General features: G+C 35.1%; 1 protein-coding gene across 12 annotated transcripts in view; it reads right to left on the reverse strand.

Moving 5' to 3' along the window:
- Window positions 1-18,365, reverse strand: part of AGTPBP1 (ATP/GTP binding carboxypeptidase 1) — a 77,496-nt gene that overhangs the window by 44,919 nt on the left and 14,212 nt on the right. For 11 of the 12 annotated variants that reach the window (XR_012042114.1, XR_012042113.1, XR_012042112.1 and 8 more), the window contains exons 4-14: window positions 12,561-12,691; window positions 11,350-11,417; window positions 10,892-10,955; window positions 10,407-10,553; window positions 9,998-10,129; window positions 7,974-8,067; window positions 6,456-6,493; window positions 4,720-4,928; window positions 4,068-4,245; window positions 1,700-1,797; window positions 555-671 (exon numbers count right to left, since the gene is read on the reverse strand). Coding sequence is in view for 9 of the 12 variants with exons in the window: in XM_072859299.1 (XP_072715400.1) it covers window positions 555-671; window positions 1,700-1,797; window positions 4,068-4,245; window positions 4,720-4,928; window positions 6,456-6,493; window positions 7,974-8,067; window positions 9,998-10,129; window positions 10,407-10,553; window positions 10,892-10,955; window positions 11,350-11,417; window positions 12,561-12,691 (1,276 nt within the window). In the remaining 3 variants the exon portion in view is untranslated. Of the gene's footprint in view, window positions 1-554; window positions 672-1,699; window positions 1,798-4,067; window positions 4,246-4,719; window positions 4,929-6,455; window positions 6,494-7,973; window positions 8,068-9,997; window positions 10,130-10,406; window positions 10,567-10,891; window positions 10,956-11,349; window positions 11,418-12,560; window positions 12,692-18,365 lie in introns of those variants that run through there. The other variant, XM_072859303.1, reaches the window with a different exon arrangement.

An 18,365-nucleotide genomic window follows, 5' to 3' on the forward strand; every position in this document is an offset into this window, starting at 1 on the left:
ACCTTTCTCTTTCATTGTTCCTGAGGTATGTTTTGCAATAATCCAAAATAAGTGTAATTTAAAAGATGACAGTTATTAGGTTTTAAACTTACATAAACACAGCAATGAAGTTTCAGCTTTTACAAGATAGTGTCAAAGCAATAAACAAGTAGTTCATCAATAACAAATTATCAAGTCAATGCAATTCCCCAGATATTTTAACCAACTACTTTAAAGAGGTGCACAGCATTTAAGGAAATACCCAATACAATGAATCTTTGTCAGAAATCTCGTGTCCTTTCTTACTCACTCTTTTACTTTCTGCTGTGTGCAACAATCAGACATCAGAAAACAGTTTTCCTTTATATCTGCCCACAATCCCATTCTCAGTCAGATTAAAGTAATCCATAACATTTAACTAAAAAACTCACTATATAGCACTTTCATATGTAGCTCTAGAACTGCAGACTTTCATTTTTTAGCTAGAGGAACTATCCACCCAAAAAAAGAACGTCAAAGTGTATTCCAGAGTCAACCCGTCATGACAAGGAATGCATTGGGAATATATACTTTACCTGAAAGTTTTCTGAAAGTTCTGGGAAAAATTGCTCATACATTTTCAGTTCTTCTATGGGTCTTCCCAATTCCTGTCTAGGTTTCAGTTTATTAATATCAGTCTCAATATCATCGTTCTGAAAGAGGACCAGAACAAATCCAGAATTAATGCATCCAGAATTAATGAACTTCTAAAATAATGACATTCACCTTTTACTTCTGATACGGCCATGCTTTAAAAGCTGTATATCACTATTTTAAAATTAGCTCAACTGCACCTTTCACCATGAAGGTTTAAGCAGCTCAGTTTTATTAATATGCCAAATCCTCCATTTCAACAGAAATATTACAAACATCTCAATTTTCTTGCTTTCATCCAAATGTATTATGCACAAACATCAGACTACACTTTACATGAGATCTGTGCATAATCCAACAATTGCAACCTGGAATGTGGAGATTCCATCTGATTGCAGTGACAAAGGAATAACTGCTTCTATGGAAGATACTCCCTTCATCAGGGCTCATGTGAGCCTTCAATAAAATTCGTCATTCCAGTCCGCAGACAGAGAATTCAATTAAGTCCTAAATATATGTAACATAAAAATACAGAATAATGCAGTGCTGACCAAATGTCCTTTCATGTCCTGACTGGCAACTGGAGAGCCGAACAAGACCTTCCCAAAGTGATACAACAGTGAGAGGTCTGATCTCTACCTCTACAGTTGTCAGAACTTGAAAGTTACCTTGCTGAAACACTGACCTAGTCAATCCCAGTCCAAAAGGAGTGAAAAAATTAGAGCAGCTCCTACATACTGAGCAGCATAGGTGGGAAGAGAGGGCTGAGAGAAATACAAATTGGGAATAGAACACTGCTAGAAGAGTTTGCAGTTCTGTTCCACTGTACTCCAGACACATCAAGTGTGAAGCAAACAGGTTTTGATAAAAATCTTTAAGCAATCTGAACAACAACGGTTGATATTTTCAAGCAGCACCCACCTTCCTTAAGTTTCAGGAGCTTTTTTAATTTTAGAACTTGCCCTGAAAACCTCCTCAAGTCCTTTTAACACTTAAAACATATGGCTGTACACATGACTTGAGCAACTTAAAAAAATAAAAAACAGTTGTGCCTGATTTTTGCCTGTTAATTTTGTCTCATACCAACCTTAAAATGTTGGTCCTTGTCATCATCATTTTCGGTTTCAAGTTCTGATTCTGTTTCAGTATCATCGTTATCATCACTTTCATCTACTACATCATCCACTATGATACAAAAAAGTTTTGTAAGGCAGATTATACACTTGATCCAATACATATGCTCAAAAAAAATTACATGTTCTGGGTTTATTTTCTGTTTTACTTACCACTTGAAAAAATTGTGAAAACCAAGTAGTAAACGTTAATTAGTATTACCAGATTTGCAAAACAAAATGCTTGTTTGACAATACTGCAGACTCAATTTATTATATTTCCATCCATTTTAAAGTCAAAACAAAGATCTCTGGTTTAAAGAAAGTAAAATAAAACCAAAAAACCCCTAACACCCCCCCACCAAAAAAACCCCAGCAAGACAGCAGATGGCCATTAGAATACTTTACAATGTGGATATGCCAAGAACATCTCAGCATGGCTTGAGGTCAGCACAAAATGAGATGGCTCTGACACCTTTTCCCAAAGTAAGTAATAATGATCACATCCAAAAAAAAAATTGAGGTCTCAATAGCTTTTAGTCATGTCAGCTAGTATTGACCCATTATCAGGGAACAGTGGGACAAAGCACCCTCTTCACCTTTTTTGTCTTGCTTAGATGGGGCCTAACAATTAAAAAAAAAAAAAATCAGAAACATATCACTGGAGATTCAACCAGTAAGGAAAATACTCAAGGAGAGTGGCCACTGCAACTGCTTAGCATGGACAGGTTGGGAACTTAATTTTACCCCCAAAAACTTACAGCAAGATGTTATTTTTTTTAGACATGTGGAACTATTTGGACACTAATGATTAATTTCTATTTGAGTTAGAGAGCCAGTACATTTAAGGATCTAGGACTTCCTCCTTTTTTAACAAAGAAAAACAAAGGGAAGCAAACTAATTGTTTACACATGACTAACGAGAATTGGGCTAACTCCCTAATATGTGGAAGTGAGCATTAACTGTTATTCTGGCAGATGTTCTGCTTACTAGTTGCAAGAAATCTGCAGATTGACTGCTGGGTTTTTTTGTTATGTCTTCTGAAAGAGTGTTTTCCATGCAGGAAATTTGCTGATTGTCAGTAAAAGGCTCACTCAGAGGTTTACAAATTATACTGATTTTCTAGTGTATTCAGAAAGGTTACATGTATTGTTTTTACAATGCTGACTATACAAGATTATTTAATAAACTCAGAGCTGTACCCGCCCCAACATTCTATTTATCTTTTAATAAAGGAGTTTTTCCTTAAGAAGAAAATCCTATGTATCCTTTTTCCTTAAGTTTTTCACTTCTTTTTTTACTAAATAGCAAACCTATTAAAAATTATCAGTAGTCTACTCAACAGAATAGGAAGTTTCTAAATAGGTATTATGGAGTACCAAAAATACGGTAGTAAGCAGAGGTTTAATTTCTGTGGATTTGGGAACACCCTTCTAAATCTATTTTCTACTTTGAAGACAAAACATAAACAAACTCTAAACTCCTGCAGTTTGAGTCTGACCCATATGAACCCCAATCGGACAGCTGCCTTCTTTCAGACTGTGATTCCATTTTCTTTCAGGAGATACTGTGAGTAAGAAGATATTAAGAAGTCTGACTTTGCCTTTTCATTTTAGAGTACCTTTCTGACAGCAACTTCATCAGTTGCTTACCAAGGTACCAAGCTGTTTCACCATATCTGAAAATGCATTAAACAGAAATTATCCAAAAATAATGAAAGGTGTTCACAATAGGAAGAATCTATTTCCTACAAAGTACCACACAAATGCTTTGCAGACAAGTGTTGCCTAAGAGACTGCAACGGTCCAAGAAAGCAGCTCTACTTTTCTCATCATGCAAATGAATAACCACAATAATTTAAAAAACAATGCTTCAAATGGCACATGTTAATCTAAATTCACTACATCCAGTTTATCAGAGTAACAGAAAGAAATCGAGGAATATACACTCCTGTAAAACAGGATGTGCAATACATTACATTTCAAATAGGAGAACGTATATGATAAGTGAGTTAAAAAGAGAGGCCATTTAAGTTTGTAGACTAATATGTACAGCCTATGCTTTACACTTCAGAGTTTGATGAACATCACATTTTAGTTCCTGTTTTATTTTTATTTTATATCTCAGAAATATAGCCACATATGCGTAGACAAAATTTTCATCAGCTAAAACTTTACATTAGAAATTGGTGCTCCACACTAACAGTCACAGACCCTTTGCTAGCTGAGAAGTGTCTGAGAGTCCAGGTTTTAGTGGAGAACACAAATAACTGCAATTGATTCCACCTTACATAAAGCAATATTAGACATACTCAAAGACAAAATATTACAAAATTACCATACCATCAGGAGGCAAATTGTACAGCTGAGCCACAGGGCCACTGGCAGGAATAACTGGGAGTTGGAAATGGAAAGCACTTTTAATAGTTGGTAAAGGAAGACGATTTTTAGGAAAACATTTTCTCATTATTAGGCTGGATGTGTTGACAAGGGGATCAAGAGTTCTTACTGCAAGGCACTCCTATTAACAGGAAAATAATGAAGACAAGAGAAAAGTATCTCTCAAACTAATAGTCAAACTACTTTTTTTTTTTACAGATTTCTAGAATTCACTAACAGCAAAGTATTTTATTTACAATAAATTTTGCTAATGTCTCCTTTGAACGCCAGAAGAACTTCTACCAACTCAAATTCACCTTTTTTAAAAACGCAAACTTCAAAATTAAAAGACCTTTTCCCCCCCTCTTTTTTAAAATTAAGTTCAACAGCCCATCCCACAGATAGTCACAGCCAAATAATAGCAAATATGAATTTAGTTCTGTACTCTTTCATTCCACTTTAGTCAAGTACAAAAAATAATCCTTACTCCCATAATCAGGAATTACCATTAATATCATAGAAGAACTATGACAATTTGAGGTCAGGATGTGTTTTTAAAGCCTAAGAGGCAAACCCAACAGTAACAACAACAAAAAAATCCCTGAGATAAACTTACTTGTGAAGTGTTGTAAAGAATTTTCATCCCATTGGCATCAATGAATGCTTTTCTTCCCAATTTGATGTTTGTAACACTTTTAATGCACTGTAAAACTCCTTTACGTATGAGCATGTATCTATGTCGGCTATCATGACGGTGCCAATCAACATAAATTGTTAAAAGCACCTGCACATATCCTCTGTCTACTGCTCTCCTGGCATTTGTTTCTTTATAAAAAAAAGTTAGGAAAGAAAATTAAAAATTGCCCAATTACTTCAATATTATTTTCAAATCAATGTTAAAATTATTCTTTTTACCCAAGTAACTGAATTGTTTCATTTAAAGTAGTATTTTAGCCATGCTTAGCAGAGTTTTACGTCAACCTAAACAGAAATGACTGAATAACTGAGGCCAGTAGTCTACACTTCATTCTTCAGAATAACATTGCGTGTAATTTTCATGGTTTACCAGAAGAACAGTGTGCATTACACTTAAAGGTAATTGAAAGATACTGTCAGCTAGCAAATTTTAAAAAAGTGTTTATATAAAGTATATCTGTCTCCATCCACACACACTGTGTAGATACAAGATTTGAAACAAACTTCTTACTGCTTGTAGTCCATACAATTTTGCAGCAACTATCACTCAAATTTCATAAACTTAAAATACCTCTACCCCAAATACTGGGTAATCAGTATGACAACTGGACTCTACCCACCAGAGATTAGTGTTTTTATTAAAAGATTTACTTATATAAAGTATAGGAAGTTACAATGTCAAAACCTCTCAGAACTGAATAAGACATCTCAAAATAAATGCGCAAGACCACCTGTTTCCAAGACACACCTTTCAACATTTAATTTATTTCCTCAACAGTAAAGTTTATCTGCAAACTTACAGAACACAATACTGACAATAATTCAGAAATATTTCTTTCCCTAAATTTCCCAAGGAGAAATTACAAAATTAGTAAATACACAAATCTGTAAGACCAAGGATCAAACATGAGAAAACTTAGAAACCTGTAATAATCAGTACAGAAGTTTCCTGTCATTTGTCTGAAATGGTTTTCTACAAATCTAATCACGCCTCAGTTTTTATCCAGTTCCTCTAAAACTACTATGAATGCTGCAGTTTTTATACAACTGTTTGGAGAGAACGAGTATTTAATTCCTTGTCAGTTACAGTCCTGGTGCAAAATCTGCAGAGAGGACATTTGACAGGATCCACTGCTGCTAGCCGAGATAGCCAATGCCTGGGAATGGACCATCATTTCATTACCCTTGGTTCCACTTCATGAGCATCACTGACAGACTTGTCATTAGGACTGAAGACCTAATTACTCAGAAAGGTACCTGAAGAAACCCTGTATTTTCCCCTGCCATCCAAGAGATACTTTCAGATATATGTATAAAGAAGATGCATAGGAGTTAAGCTATAGATATCCATTACTGAAGGGCTGAGGTGAGTGACTGTAAAAGGCTACTTCTCCACCTTGGATCCAGATCAGTTCTGCAGAAGCAGCGCAGCCTTTCTGCTGCATAACTGAAGAGACAGTAACTAATTATTAAACATATATGGATATACCACACAAATATTAAAGCACCAGAGATTGCAGATAAAACTGTAGCCTTATTTCTAAATTTCCGAGCCTTGATTTTGTTTTCACCACAGACTTAATACTAGTTTTACTCCGTGTATATACACACACACATATATATCTCTCAACTACACAGTTTCTTGTAGTCACTTACTTGATTTTAGCAATGCAGCAAGTGTGTCTAAAGCAACCCTGTCAACATAACAAGAAAAGTCAAAACAACAACCAACCAGTAAGCTTAATCTACAACACTGTAAAGCTATAAAAAATATTTACTGCCAACAGATTTATTTAGCATCTATTCTCATGTTTTCCTGGTTACACTGTATCACAGACTTTGCTTCTGAAATCTGATTTTACTAAAATATCATGCATCTCTGCTACATCTGAAGTCTGATGGTGAAATTTAAAAATATCAATGCAAAGGCTATACAAACTTTCAGCCTTTGCAAAAAAACACCATGACAACGTAATGTTTATGAACCGTACTCAACGGATGAGATGCTTTTGAAACTCGTGTTTTTATGTTAGTAGCAGAACAAGTACTTCCACAAAGCAAAGGGCACTCTTATAGAAAACTGCAGGTCAAAACTGGCAGTGTATTAATATATTGAGGAGTAATGCTCATCAATCTGTACTACAATACAAGATCTTCAGTGTAAGATTTTTCTTGTACACAAAGATCTTGTCTCAATTAACTCAAGATGTACAACTAGAAAAAGTATATACTTATTTTTACCCTCTTTGTAAAGATAGACTTCACGCATCTGATCTTAGACCATAAACAAGGATATCATGATTACTCACATCATGGAATAGTTAAGTTCATATGTCTAATTTTAGCCGGGGCTTAAAGGGGCAGGGTATTTTTTAAAAGTGACCACAGTGACCACAAATACCAGACTTAAATAACATAACGCTTTTTTTTTTTTTAACTGAAGTTAGAATATGAACAACATGAGATTATCATTTTGCTAACCAGATGAAAAATTCAGTTTTCCACAGGTATGTACTTTAAAAAGGTGGTAGTATATAAAGAAAGGGTAATCTCCAGTTAGACCCACTTATCTATTTTTCCCCTAAATTCACTTAAAAAAAAAAAGAAAAATACACAGCGGGGGGGGAAGGGGGAATCTAAAGTCACCATTTTAAGGTATGCAGTATTTTTTTTAAAAAAACACAATAGCCCACTAGACCGATATTGCTGGTGCTTCCTACTCTATGTTTTAAGTTTTTGCTCTGAGAGTCTATAATTGTTTTGAAGTAAAACAGAAAGAAAATTCTATTAGAAAATAAAACAGAAAGTGTCACTCTAAAAACACAAAGAAGATGTGGGAGCCAATTCAACAAATTGAAAAATGATGGGATTGTCTTGATCTGTTTGTCCTGATTTGGAGATAACCATTGCACAGTTTCCATGCAGAAATATTAGAGACAAAAACCCCATTTATATTCTTTTACCAGTACTGTAACTAGACATTCAAATATTTTGTGTTACTCTACTGGGTAAAATTAAACTGTCAGATTTGTGGTTCTCCTTTGCACCTCCTTTCACTTTAACTTTCAAATATGAGTTACATTTGATTTCTCTAATATCATTTTTCATTTACAAGTAACTTTTGAAACATATCTAAGGTTTTTCCAGATACTGTATTAAAGAGAGATTACTTACTTCATAAGGCTAGTGTTCTTTTTACTAAAAGGGCCAACGATCTTAAACATCAGTTCTATTACTCCATTCTTTCCCAAGGACACTGCATTTACAGCTGGAAGAGTTAAAAACAATCCATTTTAAAATAATAAGAAAGGCAAAAGAAGAACAATCAATACACTCAAACTAAAATCCATGCAAGTTAATTTTGAAGTACAAAAAATGTTACACGTTTGTGCTTCAAGACATACAATGACAAGCAGACACTACTCTGCACATAATTAGTGGGATAATCCAATCCTGATAAAACTTGGAAAAGAAGAAAAAAATTAGTTATTACTTTACAAATAAAATCATGTACTACTTCCAAGGCATGCATCTGCTTTCTTTGTTATTAAGACACGTCATAAGAAGAATTTTCCTCCAAAAAATCTCACAGCTTATCAAGACAGCAAGGTTTCTAAAATTTCAAGTCTAACAAGTTCTATGATTTGCTATTATCCTTCGGTATCAAGATAGGCAGGTATGTCCGCCAGGATTTGAGAGCCAAGCGTTCACTGTAAAATTTAAAAATGCCAATTGGTATAAGCTTTCCTGAGCTACGTGTTACGCATACATGTTCTCAGAAAAAAACTTATAAAAATAATTTATTTGAAAGGGAGCAAATTAAAAGAAACTATGCTAAGACCTACGTACAAGAAATGCACACTGGATGTATATATGTATATATGGCAACGGTGAAATATATGTATATTTCACCGTTGCCCAGTGAAAATACAAACTGCTAAAACAGGCACAGAAATTCAATTCCTGACTGAGTTTAGCAATGTGCACTCCTAACAAAGTAGAAAGAGAGCAACTAAGAATTTACTTCAACATAACGAATGCTGTTATTAGTGTAGAATTTAGTACTTGAACCCAAGTTGCAATTTCATCATCATTAGCAGCAACATTACACCTCTAGAATCTAAAAGAAATTAGGACTCTATTCTGGTAGCAACTGTACACAAACTTTAGTAGTTTATTACATTCTAATGGGTAGTACTATTCACTTTTTCTGTTTATAAGGAATGGGAAATACAGAAAGAACTGATCTAAGCAGAACCCAAATTAGAGACTCAGTTCAATTTCCCGTTTTCAGGATGAAGCAAGTTTTCAGCTAAGCTATGTAACTATCTGTATTAAACTCTTCATTTAGAAGCATTTAACTCATTATCAGCCAGCTCAAGAGAAATAAAGCTTCCACATTTTAAAAGTACTGGAACTTTATGAATTATAGGTTCTCATGTGAATGTCCTGAAAACATAATCTTATAGATCATCAAATCAATTCTCTTGGAGGAATGCGGTTATGTTTTCAATCTCTCACAGTTATATAAGGGATTTAGTGGCCATTTTGAGTTCAATGAAAAAACTTAAGAGCATCTAACCAACAGCAGAGATACAGCAAGAACCACACTATTTTCAGCAACTTCCTACTGCCTGCCCAAACAATGAATTAGGCTCTTATGGAAGAATATTAGTCCAATCGTAGGGCAGTCCAACACAAGGAATAAGGGAAAGGTTAAATAAAGAAATAAAATATCTTCTGTGAACCAAGTTTTAAATTAGCAATCATGATTGAAGTAAAATAATATAAAGCAAAAAACCCATAAGCATGTATAATAAAGAGAACAACTATTTATTTTGAATCGCTCCTGCAAGCACAATGCTAGCATTTCAGGTTTAGATCTCAAAGCATCAGCATTTATGCAAATCAGATTACTCAAAATTCCACATATCCAATAGCACTGGTTAAAACTCCCCCAACCATATATATATACACACACATATTCTGAACAAAAAACAAAGATACACAAGAAGTACAAACATGCTTCACAGCTTTTATTAGAATTTAAGCAATTTGACAATATAAAAAGCAAATTCTCAGATAAAAATAATTAAACATCTAACATTAAACAAGCATTTAGATCCGATATTTTAGCCATATCTACGTAAAAAATTTTATATCACATGGGAAAGAAAAGAATTATCTACAATACTTACAGTTGGTTGAGTAAACTCTTAATACTTGAAGACATGGCAATATTAGCCTGTGGTTCTGCAAATTCTGCTTCACTAAATTCAATGATATGTTTAGGGCACCATTAATTCTTGCTTTCATGCCAATCTTTTTGTCTGACATCAAAGAAATACAAGATCAATCACACTGGTTTTGACATTATTATCAAGAAATAAAAGTTAACTGAACTGTGAATTCTGTCTACTGATGTCAACTCTACATGTCTATTTTTCACCATTCTTTCCTCCCTTCTGTTTTACTCTTCCTTTTGTTCTCCTCTACCAATTCTGAGTACGTGGATGCTTATGCAATAATAGAAAGAAAGTGGATTTTAAGTTTCAATTATAAAACTGTAAAGTATTAAGCCATATTACTTAAGTATATCATTATCACCTTTTGGACCAATTTTTGCAAGAAGAGTATGAAGAAGCACCATTAATTCTTCATTTGGTGGAGAGTCTTTGCTGGCAGTCAAAAGCAGCTGCAGTAAGATCTGTGTCCCTCCTTTAGTGACTAAGACGCTTGCTCTCCGACCGCCACCTAAAAATTAAAACTCAACTGATATCTTAGAAGCCAAAGAACAATTAAGTATCTAAGCTACAGTTATCATAAAGAAAATCTTTAGAATAGCAATATTTTCTTTATATATGACTGCACTATGCAAGAACATGCTGGACTTAGACTTATAGCAACATAAATTATTTGTGTATGATTATTTGAAAGGTGACTTCAGTCTTTATGGTTTCTTTATTCTGCATATAAATCAGCTTTAGTAAACATCAGGGAAAAAAATAAAGGGAAAAAAAAAACAACAAGAACAAAAGTCTGCAGAAGAATACAGGAATATAATCACAAATTGCTCCTTAATGAAAACTTACCAACTGAGACTACCTCAATGAGAATATTCAATATATTTAGAATAGTTTGAGGATCTTTTGTATTCTGCAATAAAAAAAAATAGAGAGATTTCTTTGCTTAACGTAGAAGGCTAATACAGTGGTTTAGATACTTAAAGCTCAGAGAAATCGCCACCACTAAATCAAACAGAACTTAAGATGTAACCACCTAGCTAACCATCCCACTATGCAGCCTGAATTAACCACAAAACCACTTAAAATCTAGTTTGTGGTATGGCATATTAATTAGAACTGATAGTTGGCAAATAACTTCTTAGAACCTTTAAAAATAAAAGGGAGAAAAGACCATGTCTAATCGTTACGGTCCTACACAAGTTTTGGAGACTAGTAAGGATAGCAACATGTTTAATAATACGAAGACCAATGATAAAATGAAAACTTGCTATGTACCTATAACCACACAGGTTAAAAGGTTTTACCTCTAGAGTTGACAGGATAACGTCTATTCCAGTGGAGCCCTTAGATGTCATCTCCTTCCTGGTTTTTTCTGCCAGTGAGAAGAAGACCATTTTTCTTTTAATATACTAGCTTGCAGAAAAAAAAATGTGATCATATACACAGTTATCAGAAAATCTACACTGCAAATAAAACCTATTAAAAACTGCATATAGGTATATAAAGCTAACTAAAAGAAGTAAAAGACTTAAGTGATTTTAAAACTCATTTTTGCTTTCACTTGTTCAACAATCTTCCCATGCCCTAGGAAAAAAACTGTAAAGAAAAAAATCTGTAAGAAAGCTCTCTTCCAGATACCTCTACTCCTCATATATATATACACATACACACATATATATAGTGTGAATTATTACTTAAATTATAGCTGTTTGTGTCATGGTTTAGCCTCAGACAGCAACTAAGCACCACGCAGCTGCTTGCTCCCTGCTCACTCCCCCCCAGTGGGATGTGGGAGAGAATCGGAAGAGCAAAAGTAAGAGAACTCGTGGGTTGAGATAAGAACAGTTTAATAATTGGAACAAAATAATAGTAATAATAATAATGAATTGTAATGAGAAGGAAAACAACAAGATAGCGAGAGAGGAACAAAACCCAAGGCAGGAAAAACAAGTGATACAACAGCTCACCACCCGCCAACCAACGCCCAGCCAGTCCCCCAGCAGTGACCGCTACCCCCCGGCCAAATCCCCCCAGTTTATATACTGGGCATGACGTCATATGGTATGGAATAGCCCTTTGGCCAGTTTGGATCAACTATCCTGGCTGTGCCCCCTCCCATTTTCTTGTGCACCTGGCAGAGCATGGGAAGCTGAAAAGTCCTTGACCAGTGTAAGCACCACTTAGCAACAGCCAAAACATCAGCATGTTATCAATATTATTCTCATACTAAAACCAAAACAGAGCACTATATCAGCTACTAGGAAGAAAATTAGCTCTATCCCAGCCAAAACCAGGACAGTTTGACAATGCAAAATGCACTCAGTGGTACCAATACTATACCAGGTAGTATTAAACACGGCCTTAAACAGGTGCTTTCAACAATCAGTGACAAAAACGGATAAATAATCAATTCACCAAACAGAAAGAAAAATTAAAGAAAAGTCCAGCAAGGAAGAAATACAAGAAGGAAGGTTCAAAAGGAAAACAACTAAATTCACAAAACTTAGATATTTACCTTGACTCTGAACCAGATGAAGGATCTTTGAGGTAACATATCTGGCATTGCCCGCTTCTCCTAATACAGAGTCCAAATTGATCTTCTCCAGCTGTGACAGCAGAGACATAGTCCGAGAACTGGTAGAAACACTACAAGAAAGAATTTTTACATTCATTTTTCTGTCTGGATCAGAAAAAAGCCCCACTAACAACAGAAATCCCATGTCAGAGTAAGGGGAGTGGCTAATTCACCTTCTTATTTTATGTCGGTGGGAAAACAGTCTTAATTCTCCTTAATTCTGGCAAATTTACAGATTTTGCAAAGCCTGCATTGCAGCAGACTAATTATATGTAACAGCATCTCCAAGAGCAACTGAGAACAGGGAAATTGGTTGCAGCAAATAAAATTCAGATATAGGTAAAAGTGTTGTTTATCTATGTCAATTATAGTAACTTGTATTTAATATAGTTTATGTTAAGTGCCCGGATACTGTATCAAACCTGCCATTCAGGGAAAACTGGCTACAAACAGTCCCAAAGACTGTTTGGCTTACAGGCTGATGTTTCAGAAGTGAAAGGAAAGATTATCATTCATGAAGTGAGCAAACCAGCACCTACCAGCTGAAGAAAAAGAACACCATTTTGAAGAAAAAACAACTTTGGAAGGTGTCCAAAGCTATCATCAGAGTTTGGATTCATTCTGAACACAAGGGTATTTTGGCCTGACATCATAAAATTGCCTTCAAAATGTATTTTAATATAAGAAACAATTTCAAACCAGGCATTCATATAGATAGGTAGATTACAGAGAAAGAATGAATGTAAATATTTACAGTATTCAAAATAGAGTCCGTCTAGAAATTGTTTTATTTGCTCTCCAGTTTTAGATCATAACAATTATTCAGAATAGTTTTGAGATTCACGTTCCCACATGAAGGTAACTTTTAGACAAATGTTTAATATTTGAATTATAGTCATGTAATTAGCTACAGGAAATTATGATTTTCAAGGATTAACTACCTTGACTTTTCACTTTTGTAACATTACAGTCATGCAATAATCAACAATAATTCATTTTACACACATACTGTTCTGACTATCTGCAATAAAACCAAAGTATATAACATTAGCTTTATAAATACTGTCAGTTTTGTTTATAACAATGAGGAATTATTACTCCTTGATTTGTATTTTACATCTATGAAAAGGTTTCACACTTACAGTTAACTCTGCTAAAATAATTAGTTTATATGTGGACAAAAAACGTTTAAATCAAGGAAAAAAGGTAGCTGACGGCAAAGTTGTACTGCCGTGAAAGCAAATGGATATAGCAGCTGCTGAGGAAATTGTTTCCACCACTTTCACTTTTCCACACTCATATCTAAATGAGAAGCATAATCAAAAAACAATTTCAGATTACAGATCATACTTACAAGCTGTTAACATCAGTAATAAGAAATGGTTATACTAATTATAGAGCTAAAATCAAAATAATTTTATATTGTGAAGTAAGTATACCACCTTCTCAGTTATTTGCTAGACTTTGACTTAAAAGTATTTTTTGACCTAAAATAAATCTGTCTTGGTTGCGGAAATATTCTTTTCCCTCTATAAGTAAAGCATAATCCCTACAATCCTTTCTCATCATCCAAAACCACACTGAATAGTACAAAGCCGTTACTATTTGCACAAGCTTTGTTTTGTTTATTTCTACTCCTCTATTTACCCACTGAACTTGAAATACTCCAAAATAAACCCAAGATTTTACTGAAATCCACGAGCTCTGTTGATCTGGTATACAAACTGACGAACTTCCAAAGGATGTTATCTTCACCAGCTCTACAATCAAAACAAGTAAGAGTCCAGCCAGCCCACATATAAACCAATGTGTAAGAGAACTACAGCTTCAATTTGTGTGTGTGTGTGTGTGTGTTTCTCTGTGTGTGTATATATAATTTCCATTGTGGTATATCATTGGTCTCACAATGAAATAAATGTAGTTTGAAAGCTAGAAACAATCGAAAGCAAAGATGATCCTTAGGAAGAAACAAAAAAAAAGAAAATACAAGTTTTCATAAAGACAAAACTCATTTACAGGTATTAAAATTTCAGAGCAAACCTGATTTTTAACTGCTGCAGCCTGCAAAATTCAAGCAACACTGGCACATGGAAGTAATACACCACGTACAGAAAGTTAGCATCTAACATAATTTCTCCATATTTACTAAAATCTTTAGAAGGTTTAGGAAGGGTAAGTCATTCTCACTACTGAGTGGGATAACAATTTAAGTCCTAAGATTTAGAGGTATAATCTCCTCATGGGGCCAGAGTTTCTATCAAGAGCAACAAGCGCTCATTGTAGCAGTTGAAGAGGTATCTTCAGAATGGTTTTAGGCTATTCATCTTGCAAGAAGTCTTCCAACAGAAATACAGCCAAATAAACTTTGTATCTTCAGCATGCCCAATGTTATTTTCAAGAACACCAGGCCAGAGTCTATGCTGAAATATAAATTAAAGTCCTGATTTCCTCTTAGCTATGACTGAGTTTTCTTCTTAAAACAAGGATTGTACTCTTATTTATTAATATTCTACACTAATATACATAGCGGTTATAATATCGTGACAGCTTTCAGTATCTGCACGGTAAATCAAAAGGCTGTAGGACAGGCATTTACAGCAGCCAGCCTAACTGACTCTGCTCCTGTACGCAATACTGCTGTGACAACACATTTGACCTAAGAACAAAATGCAAGCCCAATTTACAATGGGACTCCTTCTGATATATGCAATGCATTTACATACATTTTGACCAACAAACCATTTGGGATCCAAATCTAGAAGACAGCTCTCCAAAACAGAGAAGCACCATGGAATTCAGTATTTTTAATCCAACAGCTAGGTAAACCAAGGAAATAGTTAGAATGGCACAATAAAAACTGTGTCCTGTCAGAGCTAGATTTCCTCTTAAGCTGCTGACATTGCAGAACCTCACATGAATACCCTGAACACTGTGGCCAGCCTTTCATACAAGACTTGTTTTCCCACAATGTGAAGAACTCTTCTTATTACTAAAAGAGACATTTTTCATCCCAGCCTTTCTAAAGCCTTCTCACAAGAGCACTCTAAGTCACTGAAGGTTACATAAAGTCTCTACTATCTTTAGTTATAAAAATCATGACTAAGGAGCACCAGAAGAAACTTCATAAGGTCAAATCTTCAAGGTGGATGAACACCACAGCTGCTCTTCCTAACAGACATATGCCCAACCAGTCCTTAACGGCCTGCAAAATGGTGATTCAATAACCAAAGGCAAATTCGTTCTAACGCTTTGTATCCCTCCATTTTAAAGTTTTTCTCCCTGCAGTTTAATCTTACTATTTCTGGCTCTCCTCACTGCAAATATGACTGTCCTTTATGCAGTCCAGTGGTATACCTCTCTAAGCACTGTACCTTGCACATATTTCTGTCAAATATTCTTGACCATTTTCTGCATTTCACAAGAGTATTTTGAAATAATTTGGTCCTCTGATATTTATTCAGATTTTTCCAGCTTCAAGTTATCTGCAATTTTAACAGAACTCTTTCTTCTCTTTCAGGTCATTAGTCAAAGCTCAAAGTATTTTCAGTCATTAACTGTAACCAGAAAGAGAAAGAAAGAGCACATCCAGAAACAAACTGTGCACTGTTTCCTTCTGACAGTGATTAACTATCACTGCTCTGGTATCCAGTGAGTGCTCTACTCCAGAGCACTTGCCTTAGCTTCCTGATGGCAATCATATGCAATGGTTATTTTAGTAAAGTATACCACATATATATATAATGTGGTATAACAGTATACCACATATGTGGTATTTTAATGCCGCTTTCCTGCTCATGGGACCTGTTACTCTCTCACACAAGAAAAATTAGATGTATTTTCAAGAACTACTCAAACCACCTTTAGCAGTTCGCAGCCTCACAATTTAGTTAGTTCTTCCAGGATCCTTCCGTGCAAAGAAGAGAAGATGGCTGATCTACAGCTACTTGGTTTCTGCTCCCTGACTCCCACAGACACAACCACTAAGTTTGCCATCTCTGTCTTTCACTACCTAACCCAAATCTCCTAAGTTCTGAAGACAACCGATAATTATTACTCTGGGATGGATTTAGACTTTCTTTAAGTATCCTGAGGTGAAGTTTACCAGGCTTCTTTGATTCCATATACTGCATGTCTCCGCAGGCAGAAAACCCCTTCTCCATCCCACATTCAAACACCGCAGCTCAAAACGCCCCTCACACCACCATCTTACTTGCAGAAAGGAAGCACAAACAAGCTTGCCGTCACCTCAACTCTTGCCAAAGTGTACAGCATGACTCTAGCTAACCAGAGAGTTTTGTGGATTTCCTCCTTCTCTGGTTAGGAAAGCTATGAGTAGATATAGAGGAAGCAACTGCCCAGACAGTGAGGAACAGAGGACTTCAGGGGTTCACATCTGAAAGAGAACTCCCTCAACATTAAAACATCTTCTCAAAGAAAGTTCCCTCACTGCAGGGACATTTCTTCCAGTCCCAGTGGAATAAATTCTTACTGTGATTATGAAGAAGTGCTAGATTCACGGCTTTCCATTACTCACTGTACACTACTTTCGCTACGCAAATGCTAAAACACATCATTACACTTCCCTAAGTGTCTGCTCATGATGAGAAATATAACTCTAATGGCTGTCATGGCAGCTTATAAAAATTCAGTTTCTTAGACTGGTTTTCAGCTATGCAAGAAGCCTTCTGAAAGGTAATAGTCAAATGAAGGAAGTCATCAGAAACCTTCAGTTTCCCAACTGTACCTGCTTCCTCTGAAACTTCTGTTTGCAGTCAGCCAGCACACTGACATATCAGGGAGTGTCTTCTTCCCCCACAGCAAACAGGTCTTCTGTGTTTCAACATGTTACAGTGAGCCTTTAAAAAACTATCTTAAAGTAGGCAGGCTTCTCATGAGTTTGTTTTCATTTTATTCCAATGCAAACCATTTCCAATTTTTTTTCTCCTCAACCACCTCCATGGTTATCAAATAATCTTTCAAGACCTGATACTTCTGATTAGTTCAGAGCTACCTCTGTGTAAAATAAATTCACCATAATTTATTCATGACTTAGGGAAAAACTGTTTTGAACTGCAGGGATGGAAACTTTCATTTTAACTTAATTACTAAAGAATAAATGGCTCATAAGTAGCCACTCTGCAAAAATCTAATATTCTTTGTGATGGTACACTTCATGTAGTATAATTAGTAGCATTTCCAAGAAATACATTGCTGACAGGGAGTTTGATTTTGCTTATCATAATGCCTAAGGAAATAATATACTTCTACATAAGTAGAAAACATAATAGTTTCTTTACTATTTCCTTTGATCCATCTCACACAAACAGGAACAACCAGCCTCCGATATCAAGCCGTTCCACTGTTAAAGTCAGCAAAAGCAAAGATGATTCTACATGCAAGCATTTAAATTCAAATTTTAAACCCATCCCAAGACATAAAATTAATCCGCAGTAGAGCATGTCCTTCATGGAAAATTCATCCACTCATTTAGAAAATAATGGGTATTTCGGAAAACTAAGACTGAAGACAATTTTGCTGCCTTTAGAATTTTTTTTTTTAATCTCATTAGGTTTTATTTAACAAGGTGGTTTCACCTGTGCTAGCTTAAGAAAAGAGTAAGACTGAAACCCTTTCAATAGTTTCTGGATGCTTAACAGACATGTTGCTTTCCATAGATAATCTCATAACTTTTTCAATATTTGCTAAAACAAGTTATCATGAAAATAACAAACACAACTTTTCAAC

The sequence above is a fragment of the Ciconia boyciana genome, chromosome 4 (genome assembly GCF_034638445.1).
Source record: "Ciconia boyciana chromosome 4, ASM3463844v1, whole genome shotgun sequence".
Lineage (NCBI taxonomy): Eukaryota > Metazoa > Chordata > Aves > Ciconiiformes > Ciconiidae > Ciconia > Ciconia boyciana.